This window comes from Saccoglossus kowalevskii, chromosome 17 (assembly GCF_978046115.1).
Source record: "Saccoglossus kowalevskii chromosome 17, keSacKowa6.1, whole genome shotgun sequence".
NCBI lineage: Eukaryota > Metazoa > Hemichordata > Enteropneusta > Harrimaniidae > Saccoglossus > Saccoglossus kowalevskii.
In genome coordinates this window covers 31958167-31974140 of record NC_140657.1, presented here as the reverse complement: position 1 = coordinate 31974140, position 15974 = coordinate 31958167, and the positions used below count along the sequence as shown (strand labels likewise).

Below are 15974 nucleotides of genomic sequence, written 5' to 3'. Positions count from 1 at the left end.
TGAAAAATCCATTTCAGATTTACATAGCAAATTTAAAGGTACTACTGTAACATAGATATCATAGCTTTATTGATTTGATTTCTGTTTGTGATGACGTCTTTTTGTTTGATGATTATTTGAAATTACTCTTAGCCATGAATGGAATTCATTTGATCAAGATCTGTAGCCAAAAGTAAATTCGTCAAAAAATATTCCAAAAAATCCATAAATATGTAGCACTGTAATTTTGTAGTTTTGTCTGATTGTTCTATTTTTTCTATTGTTTTAGTTATAATTGGTTTGGAGACTGGGGCTGTAGTTGGGATCGCATTTGCTGCATTTGTGATTGGAGTTCTGCTGACAGCAGCACTGTGGTACATCCATACCCATACAGGTGAGTTTATATGTAAATTTGTTTGCTGATAAGCAAGGCGAGTTTTGTCTGTAATGAGAAGATATAAAGCCACTTTCATTTTATGTATGGTAACATTATTTGTTGTTCGCTTTACAGGGCCAGTGAATCGCAAAGAAACACAACGTGGACAGGAACTGCAGCAACAACAACAACAACAACAGCAGCAGCCACTAAACCCATCTTCACAGTATGGAAATACACAAGGAGTCACAGTTAACGGCCACATCGCGAATGGCACTCTCCACTCGTATCCATACCCATCATCATTAACGACACCGATGTCTGCAATGTCAGCGTAAATCTTTAGATGACAGGAAAACTAGAATTATTTTTAATTTTGTTCCAGTTTTTCATTCAGGTATACTGTCTCAGTGAATATATACCTAGTCCTGGGTATTGTAAGCAGAGTAATTTTTAAGTGCAGGTTCAACACACTGGTACTACACGTTCCTGCAGAGACTCAGTCAGGGTTGTTTTTTATATTTTACATCAAGTAAAGTTGATGTGCCAAACTGTACAGAAAAGGATTGAACTGTTGTGTAGTAATGTTGGTGTAATATATTTACATGTCCTTGGAATTTCCATTGTAAGGTCAGCACCACTGAATGAGCAGATCATTGATGTAATGGTATTTCAACTGTTATAATATTTGACATATAGTGACATCATCCATTAATTTTCATGTTGACTTGGAGTTATTTTGAACTTGACAGGTCATGTAGATTTTGATACGGGTCAGAAACAGAAAGATATTGACACAAGTCAAGATGCAGTTGATGTAAAAAAAAAATTAAGGTAGAAATGGACACAAGTTTGATATAGTTTGACTTTGGTCTGAAAATGTTAGAAATGACATTGGTCAAATAGAAGTTGATACAGGTCAGACATCTCAGATTTAGATATACAATATTTTATTTTATTATTGTGTCTCGTGTGCATGTTTTGTATTTGAAGTATATTATAATATTTCTCAATGTAAATTATGGTACAATTGTGGCTGGGTTTCCTTACTCAGGGATGCCGAGAACATTATACAAGGAAATTCAGATTGTGGTATTTGGGGGAAAATGCCTCGTTTTACCTGCTTAATGATAGAATTAAGAAAGGTTGGGTGTTTTTGTTTTTTTATTTCTGCACATGGGTCAGAATTATTATAGATTTCAGTTAGATTGTGAAATTTTCCAGTATTTTTATTCTGCCTATATGTTTTTTTTTTTGCAAACAAATTTGTTGTCCCGGTGGTCCATTTTGCTTAAACCAACTATTTCAAAATGGGGTAATTTTTCACAAAACTAGGATTCATTGCCTCCAGTGATTTCTCATACTACCTCAGATGTGAAAAACAAATTCGCATCTATTGAAATTTATGTCATCGATTTGGTTGTCATATTATCAAATACAAATTTTGATTAAAAGAAAATTTTCTCAGTTTTCTCAGACAAAAGTTTTTAAAAGTTTTTAAAAGTTTTTTTAGTTTTGAAATGTTTTGTATGATATGGTTTGGTTGTACACAACAAGCTCTGTCCCATAATACACTCTGAACTGTTATTACACATTGTCTTACACATATTAAAAGTTTGATTATTTTTTCCATTAAAATTGACTCCAAAAGATGTTTGCTTTAATTACACAAAAATGAACTTTTATTTTATACAAATCCTAAATCAGTTTTATGTCCATAGTTCTTATAATGGTTCATGTGCTTGTAAGTATGAAATCTTTCTCAACTCCCAATTATAACGCGTTATATGTTGACCATCAGAAACTTGTCAAGTTGGTTGAATTGTTAGCTTCGCTGTTGACTTTGTCGAGCTAAGCTTGTCATATTAGTGATTATACTTCTTCTTAAAAACAACAAAACTATCTTGAGTAGACCTTTCTTAGATTTGATCATTTTGTGATGATCTATTTAACTTTCTAATTTTGACGAATATTTTAAATTTGTAATTTTTGGTAAAAATGATATTTTCAAATCCTTGATGAAAACTACAAGTCTGATTGCTTTGATATCATACATATAGGTAACTGACGTTGACCTCTTGCAGATTTGTTCATTTCATGATATCTTCAATTCTCTAATTGAAATGTGCATTGCTAACAGTGGAGCTATCTCAGCTTACAGGCTACTGTATAAACTAAATTTCATGCTTCGGAAGTAGGCTTGGCTAAACAAATTGTTATTGTACTGTTAATTATTTCTTATCTTGCAAGTCATTTAAAACGGGTAAAAATTTGTTATATATCTAATCTATTTGTGCATGGATGTTCCTATTGGCTAGCTGTTTTTTTCCTTTTTTTGCCAACACTTGCGACCATTGCACAGTATCTACGCCATGTCTGTAGGTCCTACAGGTGTCAACACTTGCGACCATTGCACAGTATCTACGCCATGTCTGTAGGTCCTACAGGTGTCAACAGTTGCTCACATGGTTTAGGAATAAATTATCATTTTCTGTTGTCTAAAGATTTTATTTTGACCAGGTTTCTCAATTTGAGAATTTGTTTGGTCATATATCACAAACTTGTAGAAGTTCATTTATAAATTTTGTTTTTGTTTTAAAATTATAATAGTGTGGTATTCCAACCATCATTATCTGGACTTATAATATTCTAATATAATATCTCAAATTATTCGTTTTAAAAAAAGAAAGCTCTGCTTGTATTTTAGTGATTCATGTACTAGCAACACTTTAATAAATATTATTTTTTAAATAAAAAGTAGGTTTATTTTTTTTTCATGTTCCTATTTTATTGGTCAGTATTCTGAACTAAAGTGGGTAGTTTTGAATAGTACCTTTTTTTTTCATAAAAATGACAAGAAACGTGAATTCTGAATCCAATAATACCAATTTTTAAAAATAAAGTGAAATGTTTTTTGCAATGTACTTTTCTCTCAGCAGTGTAGCAAATATTTATTTTGTGTATCATTGAATGGAGGTCAAAGGTAAATGTACTCGTTAGTATTTCCATGAACTAAATTAGCATATTGTATTTATAATATTGAACATGCAGCTTGTCTTTAAATTATTGATAAATGATTGTTCTCAATATATTAAGCACCTACAATGTATTTCTGATACTAGGAAGACTGTTAGGTTTGGGAATTGGGTGTACATGTATTCAAGTATCTGACTACTGGTGTTTAATCAAAGATTTATGCAATGGTGTTTTTTGAAAACATCATTTTAAAATTCATGTGGATTGTACTCATTATGCACATGGTTAAAGTTATAATTGTTTTGAATTAACAGAATTATTTTATTAGTAAAATTTTAATGTACATATTCTATTTTGGATATGTTTTCTCCGCTTCACAGCCATTTTGGTTGATGGTCCCGCTGAACAGCTGAGCGGGCTGCCAGAGACAAAATGTTATCAGGCTAAATTTGTGCATTACAATGTCTGATGTGGAAGTTGGGGCCTGGGTTTAGTGAAAGACTATGTACGTGTACATTAATTTCTCAGACACAGTGAGCTTGGAATGGGGAGGGGAGGGAAGGGGATTGGCATTTATATAATTTTTTATTGGAACGTTGATGATATTGGTCTTCAAGATTGTGTGTTTTCAACTTGAACTGTATACTTTTCTTATTCTTGCAAAACATTTTTTTTTTCAACGTTATGCAGCTGCTAAGACTCTAAAAAGCGAAATCTACAACTGCAGGGGAAGAATGCATGTTTTGTAAAATGCTTTTTGAATTTGAAATGGTTGGGTGGGTGGCGATGGTGGGGTGTGTACATTGTATTTCAGAGGGAGGGACCAACTAAGCTTAACCAGACAACAGCTATGTAAATATGGTATTTCTGATCTGAAAGTTATTTTAAAATTACTATTTTATTTGACATTAAAATATGCTTATTCTTTAACTATTGTTTTCACTACCATCTAAAGTGTCTGTTATTGATTTTGTTGTAATAACTGAAAGGAGAAAATTAAATAAAAAACAAACAATCCTATACTAGTTTTCCATTACATGCATTGCATTATGTAAAAATTAATATTTTGCACTGTTGCGCAGTATGAGAGAAATTCATATTTTACACCACTGAACAGGTGTACAATGCATTATGGGAGAGAAATTCATATTTTACACAACTGAGCAGGTGTACAATGCATTATGGGAGAGATTCATATTTTACACTACTGAGCTGGTGTACAATGGGAGAGAAATTCATATTTTACACAACTGAGCAGGTGTACAATGCATTATGGGAGAGAAATTCATTTTTTACACCACTGAGCAGGTGTACAATGCATTATGGGAGAGAAATGCATATTTTACACTACTGAGCAGGTGTACAATGCATTATGGGAGAGAAATTCATATATTACACCACTGAGCAGGTGTACAATGCATTATGGAAGAGAAATTCATATTTTACACTACTGAGCTGGTGTACAATGCATTATGGGAGAGAAATTCATATTTTACACAACTGAGCAGGTGTACAATGCATTATGGGAGAGAAATTCATATTTTACACAACTGAGCAGGTGTACAATGCATTATGGGAGAGAAGTTCATATTTTACACCACTGAGCAGGTGTACAATGCATTATGGGAGAGAAATTCATTTTTTACACCACTGAGCAGGTGTACAATGCATTATGGGAGAGAAATGCATATTTTACACTACTGAGCAGGTGTACAATGCATTATGGGAGAGAAATACAAATTTAACGCCACTGAGCAGGTGTACAATGCATTATGGGAGAGAAATTCATATTTTACAACACTGAACAGGTGTACAATGCATTATGGGAGAGAAATTCATATTTTACACCCCAGAGCAGGTGTACAATGCATTATGGGAGAGAAATTCATATTTTACACCACTGAACAGGTTTACAATGCATTATGGGAGAGAAATTCATATTTTACACTACTGAGCAGGTGTACAATGCATTATGGGAGAGAAATTCATATTTTACACTACTGAGCAGGTGTACAATGCATTATGGGAGAGAAATTCATATTTTACACAACTGAGCAGGTGTACAATGCATTATGGGAGAGAAATTCATATTTTACACCACTGAGCAGGTGTACAATGCATTATGGGAGAGAAAATCATACTTTACACTACTGAGCAGGTGTACAATGCATTATGGGAGAGAAATTCATTCTTTACACCCCAGAGCAGGTGTACAATGCATTATGGGAGAGAAGTGCATATTTTACATCACTGAGCAGGTGTACAATGCATTATGGGAGAGAAATTCATATTTTACACCACTGAGCAGGTGTACAATGCATTATGGGAGAGAAATTCATACTTTACACTACTGAGCAGGTGTACAATGCATTATGGGAGAGAAATTCATATTTTACACAACTGAGCAGGTGTACAATGCATTATGGGAGAGAAATTCATATTTTACACCACTGAGCAGGTGTACAATGCATTATGGGAGAGAAATTCATATTTTACACTACTGAGCAGGAGTACAATGCATTATGGGAGAGAAATTCATATTTTACACCACCGAACAGGTGTACAATGCATTATGGGAGAGAAATTCATACTTTACACCACTGAGCAGGTGTACAATGCATTATGGGAGAGAAATTCATATTTTACACAACTGAGCAGGTGTACAATGCATTATGGGAGAGAAATTCATATTTTACACCACTGAGCAGGTGTACAATGCATTATGGGAGAGAAATTCATATTTTACACTACTGAACAGGTGTACAATACATTATGGGAGAGAAATTCATATTTTACACCACTGAGCAGGTGTACAATGCATTATGGGAGAGAAATTCATATTTTACAACACTGAACAGTGTACAATGCATTATGGGAGAGAAATTCATATTTTACACCCCAGAGCAGGTGTACAATGCATTATGGGAGAGAAATTCATATTTTACACCACTGAACAGGTGTACAATGCATTATGGGAGAGAAATTCATATTTTACACTACTGAGCAGGTGTACAATGCATTATGGGAGAGAAATTCATATTTTACACTACTGAGCAGGTGTACAATGCATTATGGGAGAGAAATTCATATTTTACACAACTGAGCAGGTGTACAATGCATTATGGGAGAGAAATTCATATTTTACACCACTGAGCAGGTGTACAATGCATTATGGGAGAGAAGTGCATATTTTACATCACTGAGCAGGTGTACAATGCATTATGGGAGAGAAATTCATATTTTACACCACTGAGCAGGTGTACAATGCATTATGGGAGAGAAATTCATACTTTACACTACTGAGCAGGTGTACAATGCATTATGGGAGAGAAATTCATATTTTACACAACTGAGCAGGTGTACAATGCATTATGGGAGAGAAATTCATATTTTACACCACTGAGCAGGTGTACATTGCATTATGGGAGAGAAATTCATATTTTACACTACTGAGCAGGAGTACAATGCATTATGGGAGAGAAATTCATATTTTACACCACTGAACAGGTGTACAATGCATTATGGGAGAGAAATTCATACTTTACACCACTGAGCAGGTGTACAATGTATTATGGGAGAGAAACTCAAATTTTACACAACTGAGCAGGTGTACAATGCATTATGGGAGAGAAATTCATATTTTACACTACTGAACAGGTGTACAATGCATTATGGGAGAGAAATTCATATTTTACACCACTGAGCAGGTGTACAATGCATTATGGGAGAGAAATTCATTCTTTACACCCCAGAGCAGGTGTACAATGCATTATGGGAGAGAAGTGCATATTTTACACCACTGAGCAAGTGTACAATGCATTATGGGAGAGAAATTCATATTTTACACCCCAGAGCAGGTGTACAATGCATTATGGGAGAGAAATTCATATTTTACATCACTGAACAGGTGTACAATGCATTATGGGAGAGAAATTCATATTTTACACCACTGAGCAGGTGTACAATGCATTATGGGAGAGAAATTCATACTTTACACTACTGAGCAGGTGTACAATGCATTATGGGAGAGAAATTCATTCTTTACACCCCAGAGCAGGTGTACAATGCATTATGGGAGAGAAATTCATATTTTACACAACTGAGCAGGTGTACAATGCATTATGGGAGAGAAATTCATATTTTACATCACTGAACAGGTGTACAATGCATTATGGGAGAGAAATTCATTCTTTACACCCCAGAGCAGGTGTACAATGCATTATGGGAGAGAAATTCATATTTAACACCACTGAACAGGTGTACAATGCATTATGGGATAGAAATTAATATTTTACACCACTGAGCAGGTGTACAATGCATTATGGGAGAGAAATTCATATTTTAAACAACTGAGCAGGTGTACAATGCATTATGGGAGAGAAATTCATACTTTACACTACTGAACAGGTGTACAATGCATTATGGGAGAGAAATTCATATTTTACACTACTGAGCAGGTGTACAATGCATTATGGGAGAAAACTACAAATTTAACACCACTGAACAGGTGTACAATGCATTATGGGGGAGAAATTCATATTTTACTCCACTGAACAGGTGTACAATGCATTATGGGAGAGAAATTCATATTTTACACAACTGAGCAGGTGTACAATGCATTATGGAGAGAAATTAATATTTTACACAACTGAGCAGGTGTACAATGCATTATGGGAGAGAAATTCATATTTTACACAACTGAGCAGGTGTACAATGCATTATGGGAGAGAAATTCATATTTTACACCACTGAACAGGTGTACAATGCATTATGCGAGAGAAATTCATATTTTACACCACTGAACAGGTGTACAATGCATTATGGGAGAGAAATTCATATTTTACACAACTGAGCATGAGTACAATGCATTATGGAGAGAAATTCATATTTTACACAACTGAGCAGGTGTACAATGTATTATGGGAGAGAAATTCATATTTTACACAACTGAGCAGGTGTACAATGCATTATGGGAGAGAAATTCATATTTTACACAACTGAGCTGGTGTACAATGCATTATGGGAGAGAAATTCATATTTTACACAACTGAGCGGGTGTACAATGCATTATGAGAGAGAAATTCATATTTTACACAACTGAGTAGGTGTACAATGCATTATGGGAGAGAAGTTCATATTTTACACCACTGAGCAGGTGTACAATGCATTATGGGAGAGAAATTCATTTTTTACACCACTGAGCAGGTGTACAATGCATTATGGGAGAGAAATGCATATTTTACACTACTGAGCAGGTGTACAATGGGAGAGAAATTCATATATTACACCACTGAGCAGGTGTACAATGCATTATGGAAGAGAAGTTCATATTTTACACCACTGAGCAGGTGTACAATGCTTTATGGGAGAGAAATACAAATTTAACGCCACTGAACAGGTGTACAATGCATTATGGGAGAGAAATTCATATTTTACACAACTGAGCAGGTGTACAATGCATTATGGGAGAGAAATTCATATTTTACACAACTGAGCAGGTGTACAATGCATTATGGAAGAGAAATTCATATTTTATACAACTGAACAGGTGTACAATGCATTATGGAAGAGAAATTCATATTTTACACAACTGAACAGGTGTACAATGCATTATGGGAGAGAAATTCATATTTTACACAACTGAGCAGGTGTACAATGCATTATGGGAGAGAAATTCATATTTTACACAACTGAACAGGTGTACAATGCATTATGGGAGAGAAATTCATATTTTACACCACTGAACAGGTGTACAATGCATTATGGGAGAGAAATTCATATTTTACACCACTGAACAGGTGTACAATGCATTATGGGAGAGAAATTCATATTTTACACTACTGAACAGGTGTACATGCATTATGGGAGAGAAATTCATATTTTACACCACTGAACAGGTGTACAATGCATTATGGGAGAGAAATTCATATTTTACACAACTGAGCTGGTGTACAATGCATTATGGGAGAGAAATTCATATTTTACAACACTGAACAGGTGTACAATGCATTATGGGAAAGAAATTCATATTTTACACCCCAGAGCAGGTGTACAATGCATTATGGGAGAGAAATTCATATTTTACACCACTGAGCAGGTGTACAATGCATTATGGGAGAGAAATTCATACTTTACACTACTGAGCAGGTGTACAATACATTATGGGAGAGAAATTCATTCTTTACACCCCAGAGCAGGTGTACAATGCATTATGGGAGAGAAGTGCATATTTTACATCACTGAGCAGGTGTACAATGCATTATGGGAGAGAAATTCATTCTTTACACCACTGAGCAGGTGTACAATGCATTATGGGAGAGAAATTCATATTTTACACCACTGAACAGGTGTACAATGCATTATGGGAGAGAAATTCATACTTTACACCACTGAGCAGGTGTACAATGCATTATGGGAGAGAAACTCAAATTTTACACAACTGAGCAGGTGTACAATGCATTATGGGAGAGAAATTCATATTTTACACTACTGAACAGGTGTACAATGCATTATGGGAGAGAAATTCATATTTTACACTACTGAGCAGGTGTACAATGCATTATGGGAGAGAAATTCATATATTACACCACCGAGCAGGTGTACAATGCATTATGGAAGAGAAGTTCATATTTTACACCACTGAGCAGGTGTACAATGCTTTATGGGAGAGAAATACAAATTTAACGCCACTGAACAGGTGTACAATGCATTATGGGAGAGAAATTCATATTTTACACAACTGAGCTGGTGTACAATGCATTATGGGAGAGAAATTCATATTTTATACAACTGAGCAGGTGTACAATGCATTATGGAAGAGAAATTCATATTTTATACAACTGAACAGGTGTACAATGCATTATGGAAGAGAAATTCATATTTTACACAACTGAACAGGTGTACAATGCATTATGGGAGAGAAATTCATATTTTACACAACTGAGCAGGTGTACAATGCATTATGGGAGAGAAATTCATATTTTACACAACTGAACAGGTGTACAATGCATTATGGGAGAGAAATTCATATTTTACACCACTGAACAGGTGTACAATGCATTATGGGAGAGAAATTCATATTTTACACCACTGAACAGGTGTACAATGCATTATGGGAGAGAAATTCATATTTTACACTACTGAACAGGTGTACATGCATTATGGGAGAGAAATTCATATTTTACACCACTGAACAGGTGTACAATGCATTATGGGAGAGAAATTCATATTTTACACAACTGAGCTGGTGTACAATGCATTATGGGAGAGAAATTCATATTTTACAACACTGAACAGGTGTACAATGCATTATGGGAAAGAAATTCATATTTTACACCCCAGAGCAGGTGTACAATGCATTATGGGAGAGAAATTCATATTTTACACCACTGAGCAGGTGTACAATGCATTATGGGAGAGAAATTCATACTTTACACTACTGAGCAGGTGTACAATACATTATGGGAGAGAAATTCATTCTTTACACCCCAGAGCAGGTGTACAATGCATTATGGGAGAGAAGTGCATATTTTACATCACTGAGCAGGTGTACAATGCATTATGGGAGAGAAATTCATTCTTTACACCACTGAGCAGGTGTACAATGCATTATGGAAGAGAAATTCATATTTTACACCACTGAACAGGTGTACAATGCATTATGGGAGAGAAATTCATACTTTACACCACTGAGCAGGTGTACAATGCATTATGGGAGAGAAACTCAAATTTTACACAACTGAGCAGGTGTACAATGCATTATGGGAGAGAAATTCATATTTTACACTACTGAACAGGTGTACAATGCATTATGGGAGAGAAATTCATATTTTACACCACTGAGCAGGTGTACAATGCATTATGGGAGAGAAATTCATTCTTTACACCCCAGAGCAGGTGTACAATGCATTATGGGAGAGAAGTGCATATTTTACACCACAGAGCAGGTGTACAATGCATTATGGGAGAGAAATTCATATTTTACACCCCAGAGCAGGTGTACAATGCATTATGGGAAAGAAATTCATATTTTACACCACTGAACAGGTGTACAATGCATTATGGGAGAGAAATTCATATTTTACACCACTGAGCAGGTGTACAATGCATTATGGGAGAGAAATTCATACTTTACACTACTGAGCAGGTGTACAATGCATTATGGGAGAGTAATTCATTCTTTACACCCCAGAGCAGGTGTACAATGCATTATGGGAGAGAAATTCATATTTTAAACAACTGAGCAGGTGTACAATGCATTATGGGAGAGAAATTCATATTTTACATCACTGAACAGGTGTACAATGCATTATGGGAGAGAAATTCATATTTTACACAACTGAGCTGGTGTACAATGCATTATGGGAGAGAAATTCATATTTTACACAACTGAGCAGGTGTACAATGCATTATGGGAGAGAAGTTCATATTTTACACCACTGAGCAGGTGTACAATGCATTATGGGAGAGAAATTCATATTTTAAACAACTGAGCAGGTGTACAATGCATTATGGGAGAGAAATTCATTTTTTACACCACTGAGCAGGTGTACAATGCATTATGGGAGAGAAATTCATATTTTACACAACTGAGCTGGTGTACAATGCATTATGGGAGAGAAATTCATATTTTACACAACTGAGCAGGTGTACAATGCATTATGAGAGAGAAATTCATATTTTACACAACTGAGCAGGTGTACAATGCATTATGGGAGAGAAGTTCATATTTTACACCACTGAGCAGGTGTACAATGCATTATGGGAGAGAAATTCATTTTTTACACCACTGAGCAGGTGTACAATGCATTATGGGAGAGAAATGCATATTTTACACTACTGAGCAGGTGTACAATGCATTATGGGAGAGAAATTCATATATTACACCACTGAGCAGGTGTACAATGCATTATGGAAGAGAAGTTCATATTTTACACCCCAGAGCAGGTGTACAATGCATTATGGGAGAGAAGTGCATATTTTACATCACTGAGCAGGTGTACAATGCATTATGGGAGAGAAATTCATTCTTTACACCACTGAGCAGGTGTACAATGCATTATGGGAGAGAAATTCATACTTTACACTACTGAGCAGGTGTACAATGCATTATGGAAGAGAAATTCATATTTTACACCACTGAGCAGGTGTACAATGCATTATGGGAGAGAAATTCATATTTTACACCACTGAGCAGGTGTACAATGCATTATGGGAGAGAAATTCATATTTTACACTACTGAGCAGGAGTACAATGCATTATGGGAGAGAAATTCATATTTTACACCACTGAACAGGTGTACAATGCATTATGGGAGAGAAATTCATACTTTACACCACTGAGCAGGTGTACAATGCATTATGAAAGAGAAACTCAAATTTTACACAACTGAGCAGGTGTACAATGCATTATGGGAGAGAAATTCATATTTTACACTACTGAACAGGTGTACAATGCATTATGGGAGAGAAATTCATATTTTACACCACTGAGCAGGTGTACAATGCATTATGGGAGAGAAATTCATTCTTTACACCCCAGAGCAGGTGTACAATGCATTATGGGAGAGAAGTGCATATTTTACACCACTGAGCAAGTGTACAATGCATTATGGGAGAGAATTTCATATTTTACACCCCAGAGCAGGTGTACAATGCATTATGGGAGAGAAATTCATATTTTACACCACTGAACAGGTGTACAATGCATTATGGGAGAGAAATTCATATTTTACACCACTGAGCAGGTGTACAATGCATTATGGGAGAGAAATTCATACTTTACACTACTGAGCAGGTGTACAATGCATTATGGGAGAGAAATTCATTCTTTACACCCCAGAGCAGGTGTACAATGCATTATGGGAGAGAAGTGCATATTTTACACCACTGAGCAGGTGTACAATGCATTATGGGAGAGAAATTCATATTTTACACCACTGAGCAGGTGTACAATGCATTATGGGAGAGAAATTCATACTTTACACTACTGAGCAGGTGTACATTGCATTATGGGAGAGTAATTCATTCTTTACACCCCAGAGCAGGTGTACAATGCATTATGGGAGAGAAATTCATATTTTACACAACTGAGCAGGGGTACAATGCATTATGGGAGAGAAATTCATATTTTACATCACTGAACAGGTGTACAATGCATTATGGGAGAGAAATTCATTCTTTACACCCCAGAGCAGGTGTACAATGCATTATGGGAGAGAAATTCATATTTTACACAACTGAGCAGGGGTACAATGCATTATGGGAGAGAAATTCATTTTTTACACCACTGAGCAGGTGTACAATGCATTATGGGAGAGAAATTCATATTTTACACTACTGAACAGGTGTACAATGCATTATGGGGGAGAAATTCATATTTTACACCACTGAACAGGTGTACAATGCATTATGGGAGAGAAATTCATATTTTACACAACTGAGCTGGTGTACAATGCATTATGGGAGAGAAATTCATATTTTACACCCCAGAGCAGGTGTACAATGCATTATGGGAGAGAAATTCATATTTTACACCACTGAACAGGTGTACAATGCATTATGGGAGAGAAATTCATATTTTACACTACTGAGCAGGTGTACAATGCATTATGGGAGAGAAATTCATATTTTACACAACTGAGCAGGTGTACATTGCATTATGGGAGAGAAATTCATATTTTACACAACTGAGCAGGTGTACAATGCATTATGAGAGAGAAATTCATATTTTACACAACTGAGCAGGTGTACAATGCATTATGGGAGAGAAGTTCATATTTTACACCACTGAGCAGGTGTACAATGCATTATGGGAGAGAAATTCATTTTTTACACCACTGAGCAGGTGTACAATGCATTATGGGAGAGAAATGCATATTTTACACTACTGAGCAGGTGTACAATGCATTATGGGAGAGAAATTCATATATTACACCACTGAGCAGGTGTACAATGCATTATGGAAGAGAAGTTCATATTTTACACCCCAGAGCAGGTGTACAATGCATTATGGGAGAGAAGTGCATATTTTACATCACTGAGCAGGTGTACAATGCATTATGGGAGAGAAATTCATTCTTTACACCACTGAGCAGGTGTACAATGCATTATGGGAGAGAAATTCATACTTTACACTACTGAGCAGGTGTACAATGCATTATGGAAGAGAAATTCATATTTTACACCACTGAGCAGGTGTACAATGCATTATGGGAGAGAAATTCATATTTTACACCACTGAGCAGGTGTACAATGCATTATGGGAGAGAAATTCATATTTTACACTACTTAGCAGGAGTACAATGCATTATGGGAGAGAAATTCATATTTTACACCACTGAACAGGTGTACAATGCATTATGGGAGAGAAATTCATACTTTACACCACTGAGCAGGTGTACAGTGCATTATGAAAGAGAAACTCAAATTTTACACAACTGAGCAGGTGTACAATGCATTATGGGAGAGAAATTCATATTTTACACTACTGAACAGGTGTACAATGCATTATGGGAGAGAAATTCATATTTTACACCACTGAGCAGGTGTACAATGCATTATGGGAGAGAAATTCATTCTTTACACCCCAGAGCAGGTGTACAATGCATTATGGGAGAGAAGTGCATATTTTACACCACTGAGCAAGTGTACAATGCATTATGGGAGAGAATTTCATATTTTACACCCCAGAGCAGGTGTACAATGCATTATGGGAGAGAAATTCATATTTTACACCACTGAACAGGTGTACAATGCATTATGGGAGAGAAATTCATATTTTACACCACTGAGCAGGTGTACAATGCATTATGGGAGAGAAATTCATACTTTACACTACTGAGCAGGTGTACAATGCATTATGGGAGAGAAATTCATTCTTTACACCCCAGAGCAGGTGTACAATGCATTATGGGAGAGAAGTGCATATTTTACACCACTGAGCAGGTGTACAATGCATTATGTGAGAGAAATTCATATTTTACACCCCAGAGCAGGTGTACAATGCATTATGGGAAAGAAATTCATATTTTACACCACTGAACAGGTGTACAATGCATTATGGGAGAGAAATTCATATTTTACACCACTGAGCAGGTGTACAATGCATTATGGGAGAGAAATTCATACTTTACACTACTGAGCAGGTGTACAATGCATTATGGGAGAGTAATTCATTCTTTACACCCCAGAGCAGGTGTACAATGCATTATGGGAGAGAAATTCATATTTTACACAACTGAGCAGGGGTACAATGCATTATGGGAGAGAAATTCATATTTTACATCACTGAACAGGTGTACAATGCATTATGGGAGAGAAATTCATTTTTTACACCACTGAGCAGGTGTACAATGCATTATGGGAGAGAAATTCATATTTTACACTACTGAACAGGTGTACAATGCATTATGGGGGAGAAATTCATATTTTACACCACTGAACAGGTGTACAATGCATTATGGGAGAGAAATTCATATTTTACACAACTGAGCTGGTGTACAATGCATTATGGGAGAGAAATTCATATTTTACACCCCAGAGCAGGTGTACAATGCATTATGGGAGAGAAATTCATATTTTACACCACTGAACAGGTGTACAATGCATTATGGGAGAGAAATTCATATTTTACACTACTGAG

The 15974-nt window shown here is 35.8% G+C and overlaps 1 protein-coding gene across 1 annotated transcript in view; it reads left to right on the top strand.

The window, feature by feature from the left end:
- Nucleotides 1-4351, top strand: part of LOC102801324 (transforming growth factor beta receptor type 3-like) — a 37271-nt gene extending 32920 nt beyond the window's left edge. Inside the window, exons 12-13 of the mRNA XM_085492377.1 lie at nt 269-373; nt 491-4351. Coding sequence (XP_085348503.1) covers nt 269-373; nt 491-693 — 308 coding nt within the window. The 3' untranslated portion in view covers nt 694-4351. The remainder of the gene's footprint in view (nt 1-268; nt 374-490) is intronic.
- The last annotated feature ends 11623 nt before the right edge of the window (nt 4352-15974 follow it).